Source organism: Ochotona curzoniae, unplaced genomic scaffold, assembly GCF_017591425.1.
Source record: "Ochotona curzoniae isolate NIBS_2020 unplaced genomic scaffold, NIBS_Ocur_1.0 contig_4838, whole genome shotgun sequence".
Classification (NCBI taxonomy): Eukaryota; Metazoa; Chordata; class Mammalia; order Lagomorpha; family Ochotonidae; genus Ochotona; species Ochotona curzoniae.
Window position 1 is genome coordinate 1,174,562 of NW_024466399.1, and position 26,304 is coordinate 1,200,865.

Here is a 26,304-nt window from a genome sequence, read left to right on the forward strand (position 1 = left end):
AGGATTAGCCGGCTGAGCCAATGCACAGGTCCCAGGACAAGTACTGTTTCAAAAAAGGATTTATATTTGTTTCAAAGGCAGAGTTGCAGAGAAGGGCAGATAAAAAGACAGCTTCCATCCACTGGTTCACTCCCCAGATGACTGCAATGGCGAGAGCTGAGCTGATCCAAAGCCAGGAGCCAGGCCTCCTCTGGTCTCCCATGTGGGTGCAAGGACCCAAGGCCTTGGACCATCCCCTACTGCGCTCTCATGGCATGAGCAGGAAGTTAGATCAAAAGCGAAGAAGCTGGGACTGAGCCAGCACCCCTAGGGGATGCTAGTGGTGAAAGCAAAAGCTTAGGCCACTACAGCACAGCACTGGCCCCAGGACAGTACGCTTTGGGAGCAGCGTTAGACTTTCTCGTGAAGATGAAAATGTATTTTATATGTGGGAAAAAGCATTACCTTTACTCCAAGTCCACTCTGTTCATGGAATACCTTCATTGCAGATTAAGGAACAGCCATTTTAAAGGTTTATTTATTTATTGCTTTTTTAAAAACAAAAGATTTTTTTTATTGCAAAGTCAGATATTTGTGGGGTTTGTGGGGTTTTGTTGTTTTTTTTTTTTTCTTTCAAGGTAGATTTTTCCAGAGAAGAAGAGAGAGAGAGGTCTTCCACCTTTACTTCCCAAATGATTGCAGTAACTGGAGCTGAGCTGATTGAAAGCTGGGAGTCAGAAGTTTCTTCCTGTCCTTCCACATGGGTGCAGGGGCCCAAGGACTTGGGTCATGCTGTGCTGCTTTCCCTGGCCATATACAGAGAGCTGGACGGAAGTGGAGCAGCCAGGGCACACACTGGCGCCCATATGGGATGTTGGGTTACAGACGGAGGATTTGCCTGGCCACTGCGCCAGCCCCAGGAACAGACTGTTTTAAGATACAAATAACATCTGTTCAGTGTTTGGAGAATTTCATTACTTGAATTTTTAAAAATAATTTAAACTTAGCTATCTTATTTCTGTTAGATTAATTTTTTAAATTAAATTTTCAGTAAGAAAGAAACGAGTATATCTTCTATTTCATTAAGCCCTTTAGGCATTTCTGCGTGTATATCTTTTAAATTATTTATTCAGAAAGAAGCATTTTGACCTTGAAAGAACTCTTTATGTTCATTTGCATCTAGCTTTTTGAGCTGGTTTTCATTTACAATTTTTTAATGGTAGTAATGGGGTCTTAAAAATCATTTCCTGTGTTTGGGGGATTGTTGAGTATTTCAGCCTGTTTGGAATCTGCAATATGGCAGCTTCCAGCTTTCGAAAACGGATGGACTAAAATATTGTTACAATACAGGGGAAACAGTCGGGGCGGGGAGAGATGAGGGAGAGTGGAAGGGAAACATCTGAGCCTAAGGGCCTGTTTCATGAAAATAAAGGGAAAAAGTGCATTGACATATTTAGCTCAGTATAAAGCCAAAAGCTGCACGTTTTTGCTAACGACAGGGTCTTAGCTTCACTTCCTTTTCTGCAGTTGACTTTTCACTGAACATATAGTTCAGGTCTTATATCAGATTCATACCTTAAATTATGGCAAAAATATTTTAGCTCAAATCTGTTGAACACAAATCTTATTTTTTAGGAAAGATTTTAGGAAAGATTTCTTTCTGTCTTTCCTCCTCTCTGTATATCTGACTTTCCAATAAAAATAAAAACTTAAATCTTTAAAAATAATAGGATAAAGAAAAAAGAAAAAAATAGGATATGTTTCTATTTATTCACACTTTCTTCCATTTCTTTTACCAGTGTTTTGTGGTATTTACTCTCCTTATTTGTGTTTATTCCAAAGTGTTATATTTTTTTGATGCTTTTGTAAATAAAGTTATATTCCTTTAATTAAAAGATTTTTTTTGAAAGAGGGGTTTGCACAGATAAGGAGAAACAGAAATCTTCCATTCATTGATTCGCTCCTCAAATGGCTGCAACCGCCAGAGTTGAGCTGATCCAAAGCCAGGAACCAGGCGCTTCCTCCATGTCTCCCATGTGGGTGCAGGGTACCAAGGCTTTGGGTCATACCCTTCTGTTTCCAAGGCCACAAGCAGGGCGCTGGATGGGAAAGTGGAGCAGCCAGCACATGTACCACCATTCATATGGAATGCTGGCTCTTGGAGATGAGTATTAGCCAGTTGAGCCATCACATTGGCCTGGAATTACATTCGTGATATCACTGTTATATATAAAAATGCTACTAAATTTTTGTATGATTTGTATCCATTTATAGTCCTTAATTTCCTGAAAGTTGCACATCTTCTGTCACCTCTTTCTGACTGATTTCTAATTTAATCCTCCTGTGATCAACTAACTGATATACACTAAATGATTTCAGTTTTGTGATTTATTGAGACTCCATACATAATCCAAATGCACTATAAAGAACATGTGTTCTGTTGTTATTGGGAGTAATGCCACATATGTATTAGAGCGAGTTTCTTGTTGATTTTTGCATACCTGTCTTTGTTATGAGAAGTGTGCTGAAGTTTTTATTGTAATTCCAGTTTCAGAAGTTCTCCCTTCAGATTAAGAAGTTTTTGTTTTCCATATTTTGATGCGATGTAATTAGGAGGTTGTAGATTTAATTGGGGTATATCCCTGGGTGGGATTTGTCCTTACGATTAAGACATTTCCTTTATTACGTCTAGTAATGTCTCTTGCCTTTAGATTTGCATTGTCTGCTTTCTTTTGATTAGCAGTATATCTTTTTTTCATTTTACTTTTTTATCTCTGTCCTTGGGACAAATCTGTTTTAAACCATGTATCCTAGTCTTTCATATTCACTGTGATAATCTCACTGTTTTAGTGGGTTATTTATTTTCAATATTGTAAGTAATAATAAGCTCATGCAATGTTGGAATAAAAATTTTGTTTTGGAGGAGAATCAAGATGGCGGAATAGGGTGAGGACATGTTAAGTAGACGGAGAAACATTAACCAGTATGAAGCAGAGAGGGCACACTCTAGGAAATAGAGGAGGACAGAACAGCTGAGGGGCACGTGGAGACTGACAGACACAGCAAAGCAGTGGGCACAGCGGTGTGATGTTGCAGTGACTGATACCCCAGTGGCATTCTGCAAGCAGCCATCTGATCTCTGGCAGCCAGAACTCCACCAGCAACAAGTTAGTAAGGCGTGTTCACCAGGAACTCAGGAGGTCAGCCCAGATAAAGAACTGCCTGTCCTGCTGGTTTGATTTGACCAGGAGCAGAGACAGAGCAGCAGATGCCAAACAGGAAGTGCAGAAACAGGGTAGATTTCACAGTTCAAACACCTCCACCCCCCAGAGCCAAATTAAGTGCCATCTTGTATAGGGAGGCAAAGGCTGTGAATAGGACTGCTCATGCACTAAGCTGGGAGTGAACTAATTTCTGACTCAGTGAACTGCAACAATGTGGCACCCTACAGATTCCACCCAAAATAGGTTTGGGAAGCCCCCAAACCCAATGGCCAGCAGATCAAGAACTTGAGAAGTAGTACACCAGGTGCTGTTTTGTACACTGTGGCAAGGGCTTTGAGACTGCAGGGAACAACAGTGAGCTGCACATGTGCTGAGCTGGAAGCAAATTCACTAAGCTCAGTGTGTTGCACTGGTACCTCAGGAAAATAATACCTACTCTGGCATCATACGAGTCAAAACATGTCCATGTGGCCCTCAGACGTAACATCTAGTAGGTTCTGGCAAGAGTGCACCACCAACAAAATAATTATACAGGATACCTGGTGTCTCCCTAATCCTGGGACTACTTGAACCAGAAGTGAGAGAAAGGCTGTACAGACAATGGTGCAGCCTCAGCACAATATCACAGGAGGTGGAGACTGGTAAGCCAGGAGCTGGGGCTCAGAGACCACAGTGGAAATGTAACATAAAAACCCAGACCTGGAACCTGCTGGAGGGAGTGGCACAAGAGACTGCAAACAAAGAACCGTGTACCAACTGCATTAAGTAAAATCCAACTGTAGACCTGTGGGTGACACAGCTTAGAAACCTGCCCCAAGTACAAGAATCTGCTAACCAGAAGTACAAGAGCAAAAGAAGACAGAGGCACAATGAATATTACTGAAGACTCCCCTGCAAAGGAGCAGAATCCTTTACAAGTCTCAGAGTTCACCGAGGAAGACATCGAGAAAATGGGAGATACAGAATTCAGAATACTTGTTATAAAGCTTCTTATCAACAATGAGAAGCATGTAAAGCAGGCATTCAAGGAATTCAAGGAACATGTCACAGTGGAAATGAATCAAATGAAAGCCTTATATATCAGAAGTGAAGAATACAGTGGAGAAAATTATAAGTACTGTGGAGAGTCTCCAAACTAGAATGAAGCAAGCAGAAGAAAGAATCTCAAAATCAGAAGATATTTCCTGTCACCAGGGGGAAACAAACAAAACGCTGGAAGCAGAGCTGAGTCAAGCTAGAAAAAGTATTCAAGAGACACTACTAAAGGGCCAAATGTAAGAGCTATGGATGTCCCAGAAGGTGCAGAGAGAGAAGCTGGTTTTCAAATATATTTAATGAAATAATGAAAGCAACTTTCCCTAATCTGGAGAAAGAACTGGGAAACAAGATCCAGGAGGGATACAGAACTCTCTACAGGCTTGATCAAAAGCAATCTTCACCAAGACACATGATCATCAAGCTCTCTTCAGTCAAACATCAGCAAAAAAATCCTTAAATGTGCACATGAAAAACTCAGTTGACATATAAAGGAATGCCAATTAAACTCACAGGAGATCTCTCACAGGAAACTCTATAGGCAAGGAGAGAATGGAGTGACATATTCCAAATTCTAAAAGGAAAATAAAAATGGTTGGCCTAGGATAACAGATCCAGCAAAATCTTCTTTTTTTCTTTGAAAATGAAATAAAATCTTTCCACAGTAAAGAAAAGTTAAAAGAATTTGCCTCTTTCAAACCTGCCCTACAAAGGATGCATAAAGACGTTCTCTGGACAGAGAAGAGGAATAGCACCCACTGAAACCAAAGGCAAATGTGAAGAACATCCCAGTGAAATAACAACAGAAGACTAAACCAATGAACAACCCATTGCTAAAATGACAGGACCAAATTACCACCCATTCATATTATCCCTGAATGTAAATGGATGAAGCTCAATCAAATGTCATAGATTAGCAGACTGGATTGAAAAACAAAACCCATCTATTTGTTGCCCACAGGAGACACATTTTACCAACAATGATTATATCACGGGTCTTGATTTTTTTTGTATTTAATTTCATCTCTTCAAAACACTTTGTCAGTAAATTCTTCGTTGACTCATGGGTCATACAACAAACAGCATTATTTTCTTCAAGAAGGTTCTTGATTTTCTTTTACATTTTTTAAGAGACACATTATCCAATCAGTAGCATGTTATTTAACTTCATGGCATTGTTAAGTTCTTTTTTCTTCCCATTATTGATTTTGTTTTGTGGCTTTTCATTTAAGGGGATGTGCAGTAGCTGTGTAATGGAGACTGTCTTATCCAGTGGCATGCTGTTTAACTTCACGACATTGTAAATTTCTTCTTTTCTTCCTATTGTTGATTTTGTTGTGGCTTTTTTACTTGGGGAATTTATAGAGACTGTGTAGTAGAGACTGACATTTCCCGGTGAGGGGATATGGTTCAGTGTGCTTGTCTACTTCTGGATTGAGGATGAACTCCCAGTGAAAATGTTGGATCTGTCTTGACAATAGGATGCTGGACTCTTTGCCATTGTCCATGCCCGTAGTGATCGATTTATAACTTTTATGAGGTTGTTGTAATGATATGGGAGAACTCAGTGTGTGGGGGGAGTGTGAGAGGGATTTGGGGAGGTAGTAGGGAAAATCCCAGGGCCTATGAAATAGTTTAATATATGATAATTTTAAAATGTGAAAAAAAAAAAGAAAAATGTGTTTTGACCTGAAGAATTCAGAAAATTAAAACCTGAGTTAGGGGCCGGCACTGTCACCGCATATGGGTGCCAGTTTGCGGGCCTGTGTCATAGCTGCTCAACTTTTTTTTTTTTTTTTTTTTACAATCTTTACATAGTTAATTAGGGTAAAAAGTTTCAAGAGCTACAGGAAAGTGGGTAAGACTAGTATTTTTTCCATATTGTTTCCTTCATGTTTAAAGGGGGGTATTAAGGGAGAAGACCCACTCAATTTCCCACCCTCCCCAGGTCCCAGATGTACGGTATGCTCTGAGATTCTTGCTCAAGTGGTTTTGATAGTTCACCAGTTCTGAATTGCTGCCAGTCTTGCCACTCCAAGCACTAAGAGGTCCTTCAAGAATCCACTGATTGACATAGTCCATCATAGAGTCTCTGTTTGCCCCGTATTTCGTTGCCAAGATATAGCTAAGATGGTTGGTTGACCTGTTCTGTCTTCTCTCTTTTCTTGGTTAGGGTTCTGAGTCCAGCATTTCAATTGGGGAGATCCCCAAAGAAACTTTGTCAGAGGTGTTCTCAAACCAGACTCTTGTATGTGCTAGCAAGTACAGGGCCCAGCATAGTCCATGGCCCCGATCAGTTGGTGGTTGCAGTTGCTGGGTTGGTTCTGTTTTTAGCCCCTACTTCCACTGGAACCAATGGGTGTTGCAGTCCTGCCTGGTTCTGCCCAGCACATACTTGGCCCTCACATAAACTAGTAGGAGCTGCAGCCTAGTTGGAGCGACCCACAATAACCCCCACCAGGCCCACCCCCTACCCTGGTTTGCCATTATGTGTAGCAGTAGTCCAGTCTGTCCCACACCCCATTCCACCCCAGCCACTGTCCTAGTTTTATGCCCTCCCGTGGAAGTGGTAACCCAAGAGGGATGAGCCCACTATTTCCCTCCCAGGCCTCTCCCACTCCCAGATTATGCACTCTCCAGGTAGTTCTGTGGTTTGACTTGACAGAACTAGCCCCCAGTGCCAACTTCTGCCAGCTGATGCTGTGGCTAAGCCCAGACAACCCTCACCCACTTTAATTTTGTTTGCACCAGTAGGAATAATCAGCCCAGCCCGGCTTTTCCCTGATCTAGTCCACATGAGGCGCACAGATGTTGTAGCCCTGCCTAGTCTGGTCTGCTCCTATCCCAGCCCACGCTTTCCAGCGGGAGTAGCTGTCCTGCAAAGGAACCCTCCTTTATTCCCCTGCTGGCTCTGCCCCTTCCCTTCCTTGTTCTCACGTGTGCTGGTTGGGCACTGCGGTCCCTTCCGGTACAGGCAACCTCACCTCGGCATTCCATATTGTGCACTAGTCTTTGTTGCAACCGAACCTGGCTCGACCCACACTGTTCTGGTGCTTGGATTTGCCAGTGGATGACATGGACAGATTCAGCCTGGTCTTCCCCCGACCCCTGCCAGTTGTATGCCAGTGGGTAACTTTTCATGGCCTGTTCTGGGCTGTTTCCTATCATGTTTCTTGTGCTTACCTGCCGGGTCTTGTGTTCTGCCAGAGGAGTTGCCCAGGCTCCTCCATCAGAACCTCTCCCAATGCCAGGTTTCACGCTTACCAGTGGGTCCATGAACCAGCCCTACTCAATTCACCTCCTGTCATAGCAGGAACTGTGGCTTTTCCTGACTGGCCTTCAACCCTAACTGGTCCTTGCTGTTGGATGTTTCAGCCCAGCCATGGTTCGTCCATACCCACATATGGCTCACACATGGCTCAGTAGGGGTTTGAGACCTTGCCTAGTCCATCCCACATCTACCCTGGTCTTCCAGGACACCAGAGGGTGTTGGGGTCTGGCCCGGTTCGGTGCATCCAATCCCAGTCCACACTTGTGCCAAGGGAGACTACAACCATTTCCAGATCAGAACGCAGCCCCCATTCCAGGTGACACGCCCCTTGGTGGGACTTCAACCCAACTAGGGTTGTCCCCTTAGCTCCCCAACCGGGCCTGTTCCCAGCCATGGATCACATGCATGCCAGTGGTTGCTCTGACTCACCTTGGCACAACCCTTCACCTGTTCTGACCTCTGCTTTAGACACCGTGGCTTAGCGTCCCTGGCTCACGCAGACCAGTAGGTGCAAGAGCCTAGCTCGGCATGATCTGTGCTCCTTCCTGGTCTCTAGTTTTGCTTGAGGGCTAAGGTTTGCTCAGTCCTGCCTGATCTACCCTGTTCCATTACCAATTGACACATTTGCCATTACATTACAATTGCATTACATTACATTACATTAAATGGCTTGCTTAATGTGACCCTTCTCCTGATCCATCATCATGTCAGGTAACAGGTTATAATTCTGCAGGACAAGCCCAAAGACATAGCTTCAGCATGAACTGGTATTTGGTGGTCAGCATTGTTCAGTGATTACAAGTTTTACAAAGGAAGAGTTTCTGCCAATGGGAATCTTTACGAATGCTTCAGTTCCTAGAAGCACAATGGGTTTAACCTGGAGCTAACTAAGCAGCGACTCAAAGAACAAAACCCCAGAGCTCCCCGGTGGGCAGCCAGCAGGCAGAGCCTGGCACCAAGTGGCGCACTGACCACCCAGGGACAGCTCACTACGTGCACATGGTGGCTGTCGTCTGGGATCCAGGCATGAGACGCCCCGTCCTGAGACCCACCAGCAGCCGGAGCTGCTCAACTTGCAATCCAGCTCCCTACTAATGGCCTGGGAAAGCAGTGGAGGATAATTGGGCCCCTGCACTCATGTGGAAGGCCTGGAAGAAGCTCCTGGCTCCTGGCTTCAGATTAGCCCAACTGACCATTGCAGCCATTTAGAGGGTGAACCAACAAATAGAATCCGTCTTTTCCCTCTCTCTCTCTCTCTCTCTCTCTCTCTCTCTCTGTAATTCCTCTTTTCAAATTAGTAAATCTTTTTTTGTTTTTAAAGCCTGTAGTGGAGGAAATCAGGAGGAAGTTTAAAATATGTTTGAAAAGTCACATTTAAGGAAATCAACATCATCTATACAGAAATGGCCACTTATAACCTTCTTTATGTTTCCTGTTACAGGTGTGTAGAGGTGGTGAAAGCTTCTCAGTATGTAGAGCTAGCCAATGACTTGGAAATAAACAAAGCTATTACATACTTGAGACAAAAGGACTTTACCCAGGTAAGTTTCAAAAAGAAGTCTTATATGCTGACTGATTAAAGCAGTAAGAACAGGAAAACTCCTTTCTAGAATAAGTTAGCTATGATTATTTTGAAGCTGGAGTAATATTTTATATCTTTACATAGTTTTCATTAATATAGCTTTAAGCTTTTGAAAAACTTGTCCTATTTGTGTAGCTTCTTAAAATGTAAATATCTTCCTTGAGGTTTGTATCTGTCACACAGTAGCCAAGGTACCAGTTGGGAGCCCAGCGCATTGGCTCAGTGGCTAATCCTCACCTTGCATTCACCAGGATCCCATATGGGTGCCGGTTCTGATCCCGGCAGCTCCACTTCCCATCCAGCTACCTGCTTGTGGCCTGGGAAAGCAGTCGAAGATGGCCCAAAGCGTTGGGACCCTGCACCTGCGTGGGAGACCCAGAAGAGATTCTGGGCTCCTGACTCAGCTCTGGCCTCAGCGGCCACTTAGGGAATGGACCAGCAGATGAAAGATCTTTCTCTCTCTTTCTCCTTCTCTCTGTAAATCTTTTTTCTTATATAAATAAATAAAATTTAAAAATAGATACCACTTGGGACACTCACATTGCATAGAGGAGTGTCACGTTTCTCGTCCTTGCTCCCCTCCCTTTTCCAGATGTTGATGCAGCACCTGGGAGATGGTGGCTGATATAGTTGGGCATCTGTCTCCCATGTGGGATACCCCGGTCGAATTCTCAGCGCCTTGCTTCAACCCAAGCTTCCTTGTGCGCTGGGTAACTGAACCAACAGATAGAAGATCTCTTACTGTGTCTTTTCAAGTAAATTAAATAGGAATATTTTCAGAAAAAAAACTTTTTTAAAGATTTGTGTGAAGGGTAGAATTATAGAAAGAGAGAGATGCAGAGTGAGAGAGATCTTTCGTTTGCTGGTTGATTCTCCAACTGGCTGTAACAGTTGGAGCTGAGCGGTGTGAAACCAAGAACCTAGAACTCCATCTGGATCTCCCAGTGGTTGCAGGTGCTCAAGCACTTGGGCCGCGTTCCCCTCTTCTCCCAGTTGCTTTTACAGGGACCTGGGTTAGAAGTGGAGCCGTAGAGATTGTGCCAGTTCTGCAATATGGGATGCTGATATTGAAAGTGGTGACTTAGCCCATTGTGCTAGCTTCTCAAAAATCTTTTTATTCCAACTTTTTTGCTTGTAAATCCTGGTTGCTAAAATGCCAGATAATATTCTACTCTAGAGATGAATGTTCACCTAACAGTTTGGACACTAAGGTTTTTCGAATCAGGGATGGTGTGTAGAAGGCAAGCATATCTGGAGGCCAGATAACTTCCAGATCTACTTCCATCCTACATCCTCACCAGAGCAGCTCTCTCGTAGTATGCTTGGTTTGTTTATTGATGCTGCATTGGGAATGAAAGGGTGGCATTGTGGGCCAGGCTGGTAAAACCTTGCACTGGCACCGACCTTGGGTGGAGCCAGGACCATGAAGGCAGAGCCGACCCAGATCAGAAGACCCAGGCAGTTTTAAGAAAGCATAAAGAGTGAAATTTGGCTTCATAGTTCATAAATCAATGGTTAGTTGTTTTCTGCGGCTGGAAAAACAGCTCTGGGGATTAGCTGCACAGAATAAGGCCAGGGCATGCTCCCACGTGTCCCAGTGTTCTTCCTAAGGTTGTGTCTGTTTCTTCACTGAGGACCTGCTTGTAGACTGATCACTTTCCAGGGGCATGAGGAGACTGTAAAAGTAGAATAAAGGGACCCCGGTGTTCATGTAGTAAACACAGGATTAATGTGGCACAGTAGCGTGGGTGGCTCTGCAATGCATGTCAGCTTACTGTGCTTAATATCTATTATTTACAAAGCACTAAAAAAACTGCAGAAGATGTTTGCATCTGCTCACACCCTTGGTCATAAAAGATGCTACTGATGGTTTTCTAACACCATTCTAATATTTTTTCAGTGAAAGTAAAATGAGGCAGATTGGTCTTCGTTATCTTACTAATCTGTGGACCAAAAAAATTGTGTGTGTGTGTGTGTGTGTGTGTGTGTGTGAGAGAGAGAGAGAGAGAGAGAGAGAGAAATGCACTATTACTGGTGCCGTGGGGAAAATCATTCTTGTTAGTTTTCTCTTGGCATTTTGTTTTTAAATGACCTTTGCGCGAAGGACTAACAATGCACTGCCACTTTCGTGTTTTAAAACCTGTGTCCATTAAAAAAGAAGCAGCTTACTTTCTTCATGCTAAAACACGTTTGACACAAATTTTGTGTGCTCTCTTAGCTGTTCTCTTTGTGTTCTGTTTGTGTTTTCACATTTTTATGTTAATTTAACAGTATTTTTTAAATGCCATTTTGCTTTCCTTTTCTACATCGCTGCTTTCACCCTATGTATCTTTGTATATTGTAAGTATGATGAGGTGGGTATGAGATACTCTGGGGTTTAAGTGAGGCACTATTAGGTTAAAAAGCATTGAGTCAGTGTGTCTCCTGACCACCATCTACTCTCGGCTTCTTTATCACAATCCACAGTTCAAATGGGGAAATGCCCATCCTGCAGGCCATATAAAACCTGTGAAATGATTTAGTGTGACCCTGCCAAGGCAACCAGAATTCAAAATTCAGTGAATCTGTAGCAGGCCAATTAGAAAGCTGAAATTCTGTGAATGATATTATCAATATCCAAATGGCCCTTAGCAGAATAAAGCTTCCCACTTCTCTAAGGATAGAGTTAGCTTTAAATATATGTATTTTTCAGATAAGATGTCAGAATCACAGAATACATTTACTTGTGGCAAAAATGATATTTATAGCCACTTCTTGAATAGAGAATAACTCCACTGGAAAGCCAAAGGTAAATGGAACGTTGTTGCAGGGGCCAGTGTGAATGTGGCACAGCCTAACTGGGGAGCTGAGGCTGAGAGCTGGCAGGGAAAACCAAAATAAACTTACAACAATTTGCTGGTCATTTGGGGGGACTAATAAAAACACATAAATAGGGGTGGTTTTTTTTTTTTTTTTTAGTATTTGTCTTGATTTTTATAACTAAATTCAATTTTGACATTGAGTATGCCGTTATCTTTCATTTGTAAATAAATAATTTGTAGCATTTTACCTTTAAAAACAATAATACTAGTTATGCAGTCACTGAGACCAAAAAAAAATACCCTAGAGTGTTCCTTTGGTTGGAATAATCATATAGCCCTTCTAGAATAGTTCATGCTTCGACTCTGTCAGATATCCTTAAAGGAGTGTTGTAAGTTCTAAATTCCTTTCTTCTTTTAAGTAATAGCTTTAACTTCATTGCCTCCCATGTATTGTTCGGATTTATGGGACCCATTTGGGAAGAAAGAGGATTATATGTTAAATGCAGCCTTCAAGCACTATTAGTCAGCTGCAAAGTAGTAAATGACAGGCTTGTAAATATATCTCTTTGACTACAGTATAAATGACTGCTTCTAAAGGAATTATATAAATCCCTATAATACCCCTTTGAAAAGGCAGTCATTACTACTTGTTAGTTTTCTTTTTGTATGCTGTTACATAACTGTCATAAATATTGGGGAGCAGCTTGCTTCCCCTCTGCACTTTGTGTCAGAGAATTTGATAGAAGCTTTATTATACCTATTCAGGTACCTTGTATTTGGGAGTAAGGCATACATTTATTATGACAGAATCTAAAAGTCAAGATTAAAACATCTCAGTTGCTATTCAAAATCCACTGCAGCTTATATAACTCTGAGATTCAAAACAGCAGTGGCTTTCACGGTAATATCTGTGGAGGTTATGTAATGAACCCAGTGAGCTTCCACAGGATGAGCAATATTGGCAACGGGGAGTTTTGAGGTAAGTTTAAGGAACTTGTAAGATCCTTCCCAAGAAGTGAATGAGAAATGAAATCTCAAAAGTGAGGTTATATGATTGAGTTTTTCTTTTCTAGTGTTGACTTGGTGAAATTATAAAATTCCAGCCAAGAAAATTCCAGTTTCCTTTGAAATCATGAAGATGCTTGAAGAAAATAACAGCATATTCATGTATTAACTAAAATATATAGAATCCAGTATTTTTTGAAGATTTGACCCTTTAAAAAAAAAAAGCAATCGGCGTGCTTACTGTCCTTCAGTTCAAATCCCTCATTGGATGCTGGCCATTGCCGTCATCACAGCTTGGTGTAATTAATAGTTGTAGGAACGACCATCGGAAAAGCGGAAGCAGCACGCTCCAGGAGGGGAGGGTTCCTGTCTGGTAGAGTTACTGTGAAAGAAGGAATGAAGAGAACCCGTTGCCTTTCTCTACCTTTTTCTTTCCCTTCAGATACTCTGTGCTAGGTTGGGTACTCGCTTGCTTTTCATGCGAAGTATCTTGACCATCCTGCATAGCATCTGTTTCGTTAGGATAAGCTGACACGTCAGGTGGCTAAAGATATAATTCAATTTCTCGTGACTTGAAAACATAATTGTCTTGGACTACTTCAGATTGTTAAATATTTCCAGAATTATTTTCTGTTATTGGTTTGGAAAATTCCTCCCCTTCTGGAACTCCAGTCCCCATCTGTGTTAGACCTTCTCATTGCATTCCCATATGTCTCTCATATTCTTTTCTCAGAACATTTTTTTTTAACCTTATCTTTTGCCATGCTTTATTTAGTCTGAACATTTTCTGGGATCTTAGCCTTCAAATTCTAGTTGCCTTCAAAAATATATTTTTAGTGTTTCCTGCAAATTGTCTAGTTGTCCTGTATAGGACAATCATGCACAGTCTCTTGGCTAAGGCCTTTGCAACACTCATCCGCCACCTGCCTGCGAGCTGAGCGCTGACCTGTGACTCGCTTCGCAGGACCCGCCAGGCTGCACCTTGACCCTGACCTTGCAGTCCCCAGTGCTCTGTTGACTGTATCTAAACCCCTGGTAAATCCATCTGTGTCTTCTTAATGTCAGTTACTATGTTTTTTGTTTCAGAACTTCTGTGTTGCTGTTCCTTGACCAGTTTCACCCACCTCTTCCATCCCTTTCCCTGCTGTTAGTCTCTGCTCTTGCTGCTCTTCCTCAACCATTGCCTTAACCAAGTGCTGCCATGTTTGAGTAGTTGTAACTTTCAGGTATTCCACTTCCAGGCTGTAGATACCTTAAAAATGTTTGAGAAGAAGGACAGTCGAGTGAAAAGTGCAGCTGCAACCAACCTCTCATTCTTATATTACCTGGTAAGTTTTGTGTTTTACAGCTCATTGTTGATTCCGTGGTATTTTTCTGTTGCTAAATTTCTTCCATGGGAGCAAACCTAAGGAGAGGCCTCAGGAAAGACAAGTGGGGAATGTAATCAGAAACATAAACATAGATGTTGCAAGGTGATCGTACAAGTGCCAAGCCAGCAGTTGGGTTTGCAGACAGGAGAGGGAGGTGCAAAGTGGAATACATCACACCGTAGAATCATGGGACACAGGGATGTGAGCTAGAGGTGTCGTTCAGCTTCCTCATGTTAGTGATAAAGTGGTATTTTAGGTTACATGATTTATGTAAGCTTACAGACTATCATCTGTAACAAGCATTCATTGAGCGCCTACTGGATGCCAATCATTGGAAATATCAAAAGTTGAGGAGCTTTCTTAATTTGGAACAAAGGAGGCAGGTGGGTAGACTAGGAAGGAGGTTCAAAACAGAGAACAATAAATTAATGTGGATAATAACTGCTTCAGAAATCCAGAAGAGACATAACAACTTAGGGCCTTCAGGGAAGATTTCGTGGAGAAGTTGGCTCCTGAAGGCAAGCGTGTAGATGAGTGAGAGGAACTGATGGGATAAGCAAGAACAGAGGCAGGAAGGCCCTGAGAGGGCAAGTGTACAGAAGAGTCTGTGTTTAAGCTCAGACTACAGATGCAGCCCCTCCTGCAGCTCGTGGACTGTGGCACTGAGAATCACTGCTGAGCTCAGCTGATGCGTCTAGCACTACATGAGGAAGAGACTTCAGGAAGTTCATGGGAAAACAATTTAAAAATAAGCTTGTTTTGACACAAAGCAGCTTTGAAACCCGTATGTAACTTTTCCTAATATACATCTTCCGCAAATGTTTTGAAGTCCCTTCGTGTCATTCAGTGCATTCACATGAAGAGGTATCAGAGCCATTTGTGAGGAATGACTCTAGTGGGTTGTACACCCACTGTAAGAGATTGTTGCTAGTTGCATGTCCAGAGGAGGGTACTCATTAGAGGCAATAATGCCGAGTTTAACTGTATTTAAAAGGACTTTATTTCAGAACAGTGATAACATTCAAAATAGCATATATGGCAAGAGGAAATCAGGGTGGGCAATGGAGTTTGATGGTCATCACTGTAGAAGTTACAGCTTTGATCACAAGGGCTCTCACCCAGGTGACCACAGAGCACAGAACTAAGAACTGGCTTCGGGATGTGAATTTACCCAAGCGGCAGGGGGAAGGATCAGATCAAGCATGATGACATTAAAGTGAAGGAAGGGCAAAGGGAAAGTGTGTGGTTGCGAAGCTGGAGGAACTTGACAAGAGAACCAAGGCAGGCTCTGAGGTGGAGAGGCATGGCTGTTGGCGAGAGCTCTTCACATCAGTACGTGGGGCTAGGGAAGGGGTGAGTGGCTGATGGGGGGAAGCAAGCAGGGTTGGACACTTGCTGTGCAGTCACCACAAGGCCTGAGCGCTCGTAGGTCCCTCATAGAGTGAGGGGCCTGGACCTTTATTCCCTACATCAGCTTGTCTTGAGTACCATCTGTCCCCAAGAAGGCACACCCAGGAAGGGAACAAAGTACCTCTGTCTCTTCGGCGTAGGGGAGGCACCTGTCAAGGCTGCCAGCAGAGGCTTGTGGCCAGAAGACACGACTCAGGAACAAAATGTAGTGTCTGTTATGGCCAGAACATTCTACATTTAAAAAATCATTCGTGAATTTTGTGAAATGAATGACTATATCTTCACCAAATTTAATAAATGTAAGAGATCAAAAGGACATTTAAAGAAGCAACAAAGATAATTATTTGCTCGATTGAGCAGAGCCATTTGGACATTTAACCAATAACTGATTGTGCCTGGCTCTAAGGGGAATGGCATTCATGAAGGGAAATGGTGGTAAGAAACAATGTGTTGGCACTGGTGTTGTGGTGCCATGAGCTGAGCTGCCTCCGTAATGCCAGCATCCCTTATTAGCTCACCAGCTCGAGCTCTGGCTGTGTGCCTCTGACCCAGCGCTCTGCTGCAGTATCTAGGGAGGCAACAGAGTGGTTTGGCCACTACCACTTATGTGGGAGACCTGGATGGAGTTTAGGCTCCTGGCTTCCGCTGGCTTCTCCCACTTCAGCCCCAGTCATTGAGGCCGTTTGGGTAGTATACCAGTTGATGGAAAATCTTTCATTTTTTCTCACCCTCTCTTGGTGATTCAGCCTTTCAAATAAATAAATCTCTAAACAAACCAACGAACAAGGCACGAACCACCCTAGGGCACCAATATTGGAGGTTTGATTCATTTGGGAGCCATTATATTATTGCCTACACTGGATCCCAATTATTCATGTCTTTCCCATAAACCAGATATACTTCCCTCCCCCAAAATTCTAAGAGCCTCATCTAATTATAGCATGAGGCTCACAGGATCCATATTCGGGTCTGGATAGAAATGGGGCCTTGAACACAGTTCCTGTTTCAGTTGATCCAGAGATATGTGAACAAAGACATGTCATGTGCTCCCCTACACACTCATAATCCCCCAGTATGACAAAAGCAGCCAAAGTGTAGTAAACGCCCTCGATCCTTAACAAACCTGAAGCCTGGCTCAGCGCATAGGCAGTGTCTCCTCATCCGGAGGAACAACAAACACAGCATTTAATTAAGAGCCAGCCCTGCTGCCCGGGAGTGCTCCGTTGCCCTTTGTGGCCCATGGCTCTGCCCTCTGAGACAACCTGCTTTCTGTCCAGAGAAATTTGGAATCCGGAGGCCTGTTTTCATTTTGAACTGCCCATGTCCCTTGAATCCATGCTAGCAGTGCTATTATCAGGATAGCTGCTTGGACAGTTCTCTGTAAGTTGCACAGCGGTTTCCTTTGTGGCCCAGAAGCCACATCCTCAAGGCTTTTGAATGCAGGCCCTTTTCCATCAGGCATGCAAAGATGCTATGAAGAGTCTGAACAGGGTTTTTGTGGGTTTTTTGTTTGTTTGTTTGTTTGTTTGTTTGTTTTTACCCTAAGAGGGTTTGCTGGGTACAATACTAAATTCTGCTGAGATTTTTGCAAAGTGTTAGAGCTGTATTCTTGTATTAACTCCTGCCCTGCAACTCTTTTGCCATCAAAAATAACTGGCAGACTTAACATGACATTTTTATTTTCCAACCTAGCAAGTCGTGCTTCTTTTATATTTCTCTCCAAATTATACTTGCAAACTTAATAGTACTTTCCTTAGCTCATCTCTGCATTTGTGTGTGTCTTCCTTAAAATAAGTCAATTGACACTTGCAGTATTTTGCCTGGGGATCTTCTTAGCCACATGCAGTACTCATTATGTACCTTCTATTTTCTGAGTTACTACAGGTACCTGTTTTGTTTATTTTTAATTCTGTTTGAACGGCAGAGATAGAAAAGCAAACAGGCATGGGGAGATCTTCCACCCAATGGTTCCCTCTTCAGTGACCACAGCGGCTCTAAGCCGGGCTGCTAAAGCCAGGAGCCCTGAACTCCAACTGGTCCCCCACATGAATACAAGTCCTGCATTCATCATCCACTGCTTCGCAAGGTGCACGTAGCAAGAAGTTGGAACTGGGCCCAGCATGGTGGCCTAACGGCTAAGGTCCTCGCCTTGAATACACCAGGATCCCATATGGGCCCCGGTTCTAATCCTGGCAGCTCCACTTCCCATCCAGCTCCCTGCTTGTGGTCTGGGAAAGCAGTTGAGGATGCCCCAAAGCCTTGGGACCCTGCATCTGTGTGGGATACCCGGAAGAGGCTCCTGGCTCCTGGCTTCAGTCTGGTGCATCTCCTTCCGTTGCTGCAGCCACTTGGGGAATGAATCATCGGATGGAAAATCTTCCTCTCTGTGTCTGCCCCTCTCTGTATACCTGACTTCCCAATAAAAATAAAATGAGTCCTTTTTTTTTTTAAAGTTGGAATTGAAATCCAGGCGCTTCCACTGTGGGATGCAGGTGCCCCAAGAAGCATCTTAAGCATTACCGTTAAGTGCCTGCCCCTGTAGGTGTCAGTTTGCGATCTGCCCGGATTTCTTTGGCTCATTTGCTGATACACGTTGACAAGAAGCCAATATTCAACTCAGGCAAGGTTTATCAGGGTGTTACACTCACACCAGTGAAACAGTTCCATGGGAAAAAGTTCCACAGCTGACCCTGGAGAGGAAGCTGAATGGGAGGATATGGCCACTCCCTGTCAGTCTCCAGGCAGAATTCAAAGCGGCAGTGTTCCTCACTGCTGCCTCCCTGCACGGGCCCCCCTCCCCAGTCTGGGCTGCTGTGGACACGTGTGGTTGGGAAGTCCCAGTGGGTCTTCAGTGGTTAGCGTGTAGATGCCTCTGGCTCCTGATCGATTTGGAGCCAGGATGGATAAGTGTGGCGTCAGGAGGAACTCGGTTTTGTGAGTTCATTTTTACTCTCCATTTGGCAGTTCTGAGGGTCTAATGAGCACAAAGCGCTCACCAAGGACGCACTGTGAGCAGGGGCAGCGAGGGCAGCGAGGGCAGCGAGGCCTCCCAGCTATTTCAGTGCTCCAGGTGGGAAGGGGAGTGTTGGCAGCCAACGAGGACATGGACTTGGGGCGTTGAACATGGAACCACCTACGTGTTCTAACCCTGTTATTCCAACCCTGAGGCTTGGAAGTCAATCACGAGAAACTTTTGAGCTTGATGATTAAACATCTTGTAGAAACAACCTATCAAGAGCAAGGTATGTAGAATGTGTGTCACCACATCCGCAACCTTAGAAAGGCTGCTTAGCTATTCTCAGAACAGACAGCGAAGATGCTCGCTGACATGCAAACGTTTATTTATCTTTTTTTTTTCAATTTAGGAAAATGAATTTGCACAAGCCAGCAGCTATGCAGATTTGGCTGTAAACTCTGATAGATACAATCCATCTGCTCTCACCAACAAAGGGAATACTGTTTTTGCAAATGGTGATTATGAAAAGGCAGCTGAGTTCTATAAAGAGGCGCTAAGAAATGACTCCTGTTGTACCGAAGCGCTTTACAATATCGGTAAGTGAAACCAGGACAAATTGCTTTTGCTCACCTGCTCACTAAGAGGAGGAGTTGACTTCCTCTTAACAAAAAGTTGAAAAGACTCTCAGATTATTCGAAATGGAGCTAATGATTCAAAATCTATGCACTTACTAAATTTGGGTGACTGTTGTCATAGTACCCCTTCTAAATTTTTCTTTGCAATATACTATGTAAAAGTAACAGATTTTACAAATTCTTGCTGATGTTAGGTATCATTATTCTTTAATTTTTGCCAAACTTTTGCCAGACTTCATTTGTTCCCTTTTAATTATGAACAGTTTTCAATAAATGAAGAAATCTGTAACAACAGCAAAGCTAGGGAGAATGGACAGGTATTTGTCAGTTAGGTACAGTTCACATCTGAGCACCTGGGCTGGGTCCCCAATGCCAGCTCCTGCCTCGCCCCCCGTCTGCCCACACAGAATGGGGCTGAAGCCGGGAGCTGGAAGGCAGTCCCGGTCTCCCAATTGGGTGGCAGTAATCCAGCTGCTGAGCTGTCGCTGCTGTCCCACAGGAGTCCACTTCAGCAGGAAGCTGTGGGACGTGGCATCCTCACCAGTGACCTGCAGATGTTGCTTTTAATAAAATAACAGAAACCATGAGGGCTGTCCACATATCCTGCATCCTTGTTCCCTGGCAAGAGTTTGTGGGCTGGGAATATGCTGATTTCCTTGAGGGTTTATTGAAGTCCTTTTTTTTTTTTTTTTTTTAAGATTTTTTTTTTTTCTTGGAAAAGCAGATATGTAGGAAGAAAATCTCCCGTCTGCTGGTTCACTCCCCAAGTGGCCGCAAAGGCTGGAGCTGAGCTGATCTGGAGCAGAGTTTCCTCCAGGTCTCCCACACGGACACAAGGGCCCGTCTTCTACTGCCTTCCCGGGCCACAAGCAGGGAGCTGGATGGGAAGCAGGGCCTCCAGGATATGAACCGGCGCCCATATGGGATCCCAGCAGGTGCAAGGCTTAGATTTAGCCATCACACCAGGCCCTACTGAAGTCTTTTTTTAGGGGGGTGGGCGCATTTTTTTCCTTGCATAGGTGTTTTGTACTTTAGGAAGTTCACTTGTTTTATTGGTTTTTTTGTTTGTCTGGTTTTCATCTATGGCTTTTTCTCAGGATCTAATGACCTTGGGCTCTCTGCTGCTCTTTAGGAGCGCACGAAGCAGACTGGCATCTCTGGGGGTGTGAGTGGCGTGGACGCACTTTGCCATAAGGCCATGAATTTGGTGCTGCATCTAGCTGGGTACCTGCCCATCAGTCAACTAGTTCTTTCTTCCTGAAGACTCTTCAATCTCCTACCAGAAGGAGGAAAAAAAAAACCCTCTGCCGACCTGGGAGAATGGGGCAACACGAAGGAACCAGCAGTTTTAGCAGGGGTCAGGCAGGCCCGTCCTGAGAAGTCACTTTTCAAGTCCTTTGGGAGGTGGCCAGGGTGCCAGGGTGAGACAGTCTGTTATCTTGGAAGAGAGGAACAAAGGCTTTCCATTGCAGCTTGCTAGTCTAGATGTATTCTGATTTATTCACTTTTTAAGTTTTAAATATTTTCTCTACTCCACTGCTCAAGTTCTAACTACGTTTGTGGTTTCTTTGATGAAAGTTTTTCTATTAATATAGTTGTATTTGACTTTCAAAATTTTGTGGATATTTATGTGGTTTTGCTTTTATTGATTTAGGAAGCGCTTTCCTTACACCACAATTACAAAATCATTATTCCATGTTTTCATATTTTTAAAGCTTTATTTTTTACTACGTTTTCCAGTAAACTCAGTATGTTTTTATGAAATAAGAACCTATATTTCTACTTCAAGATTCATAGAAAACAAAATTGAAAATTATTTCAGCACTAAATTTTTTTATAATGAATTACTTTTAATTTTGATGATGTTTACGTAGTTGAGAGGGATGCATAGCCGTGTGGACAACCAGTTAGGGTGGGGAGGGTCGTGGGATGGGGGAAAGTAGATGAAGCAGTGCCTCCAGTCTCCTTGTTACTTCCTGTATCTGCAGAAAAAAAGGAAAAGAAAGGGAGAGGGCCGCTCCCATCAGCCCAGTCGTATCGGCACCCATGAATGGGGACCAGCTACCCGATGTCACCCCAGGGTCCCCATTGTGGAGCATGTGCTGAGGCTACTGCTAAAGTGATCTCAGCAGTTCTGAGACACTCTTGACTTTGTGGCTCCGTGCTTGAGGAAATCCTTCCAAGGTCCATTGGTTGACACAGTCCACCTTAGAATCTCAGTTCACCCAGATACTCACTGTCAAAGCCTGACAGAAGAACTGTCCGATTTGTTCTGCCCTCCATGGCACCAGATGTCCTCTGCAGGCCTCAATGTACTGGTTGTCATGTCTCCCATGAGCATCTGGGCATGCCATCCATTGCACCCTCTTTAGCAACTGAGGCAGCCAAGTTCTGACGCATGTCCTTTATGATCAGATCCAAGATCCTGCAATTTTCCTGGAGTTTTATGTCCAGTGATCCAGTTGTGGGGGTCCCCAAGAAACTTCACCAGAGGTGACCTCAACCTGACTCCTGTGTGTGCCAGCCAGCGCAGGGTCTGACTCAGTCCACCACCCACTTCAGCCTATACACACAGGTGGTTGCAGTTACCTGGTCAGTTCTGTCTCCAGCCCCATCTCATATGCAAACCAATGGATGCTGCAGCCTAGCCCAACCCTACCCACCACACACTTGACCCTCACACACACCAGCAGAAACTGCAGCCTAGTTGGAGTGAGCTCCAATAACTCCCACCAGGCCTGCCCCCAGCCCTGATTCTCATGCTCACCAGTGGGATATGCTACCCATCAAAGGAGTGCCCACACTTTCCCTACTAGGCCCACTCCCAACCCTGGATGACACTTTTCCAGGTCAGTCTAGCCTGATGCAACTTGCCCCCGTTGCCAGCATTATTAGCTTATGCTGTAGCAAAGCCCAACCAGCCAGCACTTACTCTGGATCATGTATGCCCCAGTGGATACAATCACTTGGCCCAGTCTGGCTCTCACCCTAAACCAGCTCACATGTGAGCCAGTGGGCTTTGTAGCGCTGCCCAGCCTGATCTACCCTCATTCCCAGCTCTCAAACTCACCCATGGGAGCAGTGACCCAAAACCCTCTAAGCTCTCCTATCGTTTTCACTCCCCCATCCTGGGTCTTATGTGTGCACTAAAAAATTTTTAAATCCATATGTATGAGGGAGTCTTTTTGAGAGTTCATGAAAATGTGTATTATGAAAAAGTTATGTACAGATTTCAAATTTTGTTTGCACCCAAATAAACTTATCTTTCATTTTTTTCCCAAACTTTTTGAAATACCTTCATAAGGTTGTTTGTCCTGATACCACTTATTTATAACATTGTCTTTTCCTTTATTTTTATCTATTTACTTTTCATTGTATTTGAAAGGAAGAGAGAGACTCTACCAGTTCTCTCTGCAAGTGCTTATAACACCTAGGAGTGGGACAGGCTCAAATCCAGGAGCTAGGAACTGTATTGGGGCCTTCCACGTGTGTAACAGGTGAGCCCTCACCTGCTGCCTCCCAGGCGTGTGTTAACATCAAGCAGCAAAGCCAGGATGTGAAGCAGGCATTCAGGGGTGCAGTGTGGGCATCCCAGGCAGCGACCTCGCCGCGACACCCAATGCCAGTCCTTCCCCCCGGTCTTGAATGCCTGTTAGCTAGATTCTACAATGAGTCCATTTCTAAACTATATATTCTGCTCTATTTGTCTGATTCTACCTCCAGCTGAAATTTAAAAATCGCTACAACTCCATAGCCTGTTTTATCCATGAGAATTCCTGTTACTCTCATTGCGCTTTTTAAAAAATCCTCAGTTCGTCTTCACTCTCTTCTGGCCGAGTGTTTCCATGTTGGCCCTCAGTGTCTGTGGAGGATTGTTTCCAGACCATGGTAAATACCAAAATCTGCTAATGTGCCAGTCTGTCATAAAAACTGGCACGCTATGGGGCCCGGCGCGACAGAGTAGTGGTTAAGGTCCTCGCCTTGAACGCGCCGGGACCCCATATAGGCGCCAGTTCTAGTCCTGGACACTCTGCTTCCCATCCAGCTCCCTGCTTGCGGCCTGGGAAAGCAATCAAGGACAGCCCAAAGTCGTGGGACCCTGCACCCACGTGGGAGACCCGGAAAGAGGTTCCAGGCTCCTGTCTCCAGATCGGCACAGCACCAGCCGTTGCACTCACTTGGGGAGTGAATCATCAGACAGAAGATCTTCCTCTTTGTCTCTCCTCCTCTCTATATATCCAATAAAATAAATAAATCTTTTTTTAAAAAACCTGGCTAGCTATGAGCATTTACATGAAATTCACACGCATCTCATACACTATGCATTATCTCTAGAGGACATATAATACCCAATGCAGTGTACATGCTGTATTCACAGTGGTTTTTGGTTTTTAGGAATAACAACGAGCAAATAAGTCCACATATCTGATACATATACAGTTTTCTGTGTTTACAATCCATGATTGAATTGCTGATGTAGAACCTGTGGTTTTGAGTAGCCGAATACTGGCTATAGTAATGTTTGCTTTCTTTGTTTTCTTTTTGAAGGCCTTGCCTATAAGAAGCTGAACCGGCTAAATGAGGCTTTGGATTGCTTTCTGAAGCTCCATGCTATCCTACGAAACAGTGCCCAAGTTCTTTACCAGATTGCAAATGTGTATCTTATTTGGAAAACTTAAGGATAATTATCCATTCAGTTGGGATTGAGTATCCATTAGTAAATAAGTTTAGCCAGTGAAATAATTGAGGAACATAAGAATACAGAAAGATGGAAGTGAAAGATAATGTGTTTTCTCATGAACTTTTAGAAAGAATTATCTGTTTGAAAAGTGGAGTTACAGAGAGAGGAGTGAAAAACAGAATGAGAACGAAAGCTCTTCCATCTGTTTATGTCCAAGATACGCCCCGCTTCCAGGGCTGCACAAGGCTGAAGCCGGAAAGCCAGGAACGCCCTCTGGGGCTCCCACGTGGGTGACGGGACACCCAATGCTTGGGCCATCCTCCGCGCCCCTCCCACACACATTAGCAGGAAGCCAGATCAGAAGTGCAGGGCTGCAGACTTGAACCAGCACTGACAGGGAGTGAGGATGCCCTGAGTGGTAACTAATCTACTGTGCCACAACACTCTTTCCTGGAATTTTTGATGTACCTTTGTGTTAGAAGTGGGTGATGAGGACAATATAGTAATGTGATTTAAAAAAAAAAAATCATGCCATCTTATTTTTACAAGATCACTCGCCATTATAAGAATTTTAAATAAAGGCTAATTTTTACTTGAAGTAATTAAAGATGACATTTTTAATATATGTAAGCCATTCACTGAAGGCAAATTGGATGCTTTAGGACTCTATTAATTCTGAGATTTGTAGTGTATTACTGTTACACTAACTTACTAATTAAAAGGAAAATACTGCTCATTGCTGATTGGTCTTACTCAGTTTGGGTAATTTTTTTTTTTAGCTGACATGTAAATATAATTCACGAAAGAACTTTTACTCTCCAAAATTCTGCTGTACCTTAATGAATTCTCTCATTCATTCCATTCATTTGGCAGACACTGGTTTAATGTGTGCTGTGTATGCCAGTGCTCTGGGGGAACACAGAACTATAAACATTGCTCCAATGCCAGTTCCTTCAACAACTCTTAATTTCTCGAGGATGTATTCCTCCCACACTCAGAAAAGCAAAAGTTAAAATAATGTTTCTCACGCCTTCCACGCTATCTGAAAAGCCCTTTAATTTCTATCCTATTTTTTTTTTTTTAAAAAAAAAAACCCTTTAACCTAACGTTGGAAAGGGTTAAGATCCTAGGTAGGGTTTTAAGTTACTGTTGTCTTCATTCTAAGTTTCATCCAAACGTGATTTTCAAACAGCACCCTGTGAAGGATGCCCTTGTGAGTGTTGGAGCAGCTGGTGTCACAGTTACCCGCCCAGGATGGTCACTGCGGCTGCCCAGTTTGTGACCAGTACAGATCCCATTAGGGATCAACAGGCCTGAGACTATTTAAATGCATCTCTCTTTTTTTTTTTTCCTGGTATTATCATACTTCTCCCTAAGAAGAGGAGACTTTCTTTTTCAACAAAACTTTGAAACATTTTTGTTTCATTGAGACATATAAAACAAATAGTAAGTGGCCAATAAGTGTTGGTATTATATTATTACCACCAAGAAGTGTTGGTATATGTTATTTGAGTAAATGCACAAGAGTTACCGTATATTAAATAAAGCTATAAAAAAAAGGAGGTCTCTGTCCTCTGGATGAACATCAGAGTAGGAAAACCCACAGGAACAAATGAATTAAAACTATTTTCTTAGTGAGATGGACCTGGTAAGAAAACATCATTGAGCACAGTGTTGCTCAACGGACAGATTTGGAACAATTCTAGGAATTGGATAGTTAATCTTAGTGAATAGTAATGAAGAAAATGAAAAGCAAGATGTTAAAGAGTAATAGTGTTTTTATATATATACATATATGTATATATTTACATATATATATATACATTTATTACTGTTCAAAGTTCTGTCTTTACCACTGGAGAAATCTAGAGTTAGCAGTGTGAAAGAGCACATTTCTGTAGTCTAAGAAATCATTGTATTACGACACTGCTTTTAAGTTCGCTTGTTTATTAATGAATTCAGGAGAAACATGTTATCCTTAACTGACATATCCAAGATATGAATTAATGGAAGATCCCAACCAAGCTATCGAATGGCTGATGCAGCTGATCAGCGTTGTTCCAACTGATTCTAGAGCTCTGTCTAAACTAGGAGAATTATATGATAGCGAAGGAGACAAATCCCAAGCATTTCAATATTACTATGAGGTAAGTGTGTCATTTCAGTGACACTGTGAGGTGGGTGTGTCATCTCAGTGACACTGTGGGGTGGGTGTGTCATTTCAGTGTCACTGTGGGGTGGGTGTGTCATCTCAGTGTCACTGTGGGGTGGGTGTGTCATCTCAGTGACACTGTGGGGTGGGTGTGTCATCTCAGTGTCACTGTGAGGTGGGTGTGTCATCTCAGTGCACTGTGG

The 26,304-nt window shown here is 43.3% G+C and overlaps 1 protein-coding gene across 1 annotated transcript in view; it reads left to right on the forward strand.

Annotated features, from left to right (window-relative positions):
- IFT88 (intraflagellar transport 88) overlaps nucleotides 1–26,304 on the forward strand; it is a 110,258-nt gene that overhangs the window by 49,277 nt on the left and 34,677 nt on the right. Inside the window, exons 15-19 of the mRNA XM_040988357.1 lie at nucleotides 8,951–9,050; nucleotides 14,139–14,225; nucleotides 19,043–19,229; nucleotides 23,817–23,925; nucleotides 25,946–26,096. Of these exons, the coding sequence (XP_040844291.1) occupies nucleotides 8,951–9,050; nucleotides 14,139–14,225; nucleotides 19,043–19,229; nucleotides 23,817–23,925; nucleotides 25,946–26,096 (634 nt within the window). The remainder of the gene's footprint in view (nucleotides 1–8,950; nucleotides 9,051–14,138; nucleotides 14,226–19,042; nucleotides 19,230–23,816; nucleotides 23,926–25,945; nucleotides 26,097–26,304) is intronic.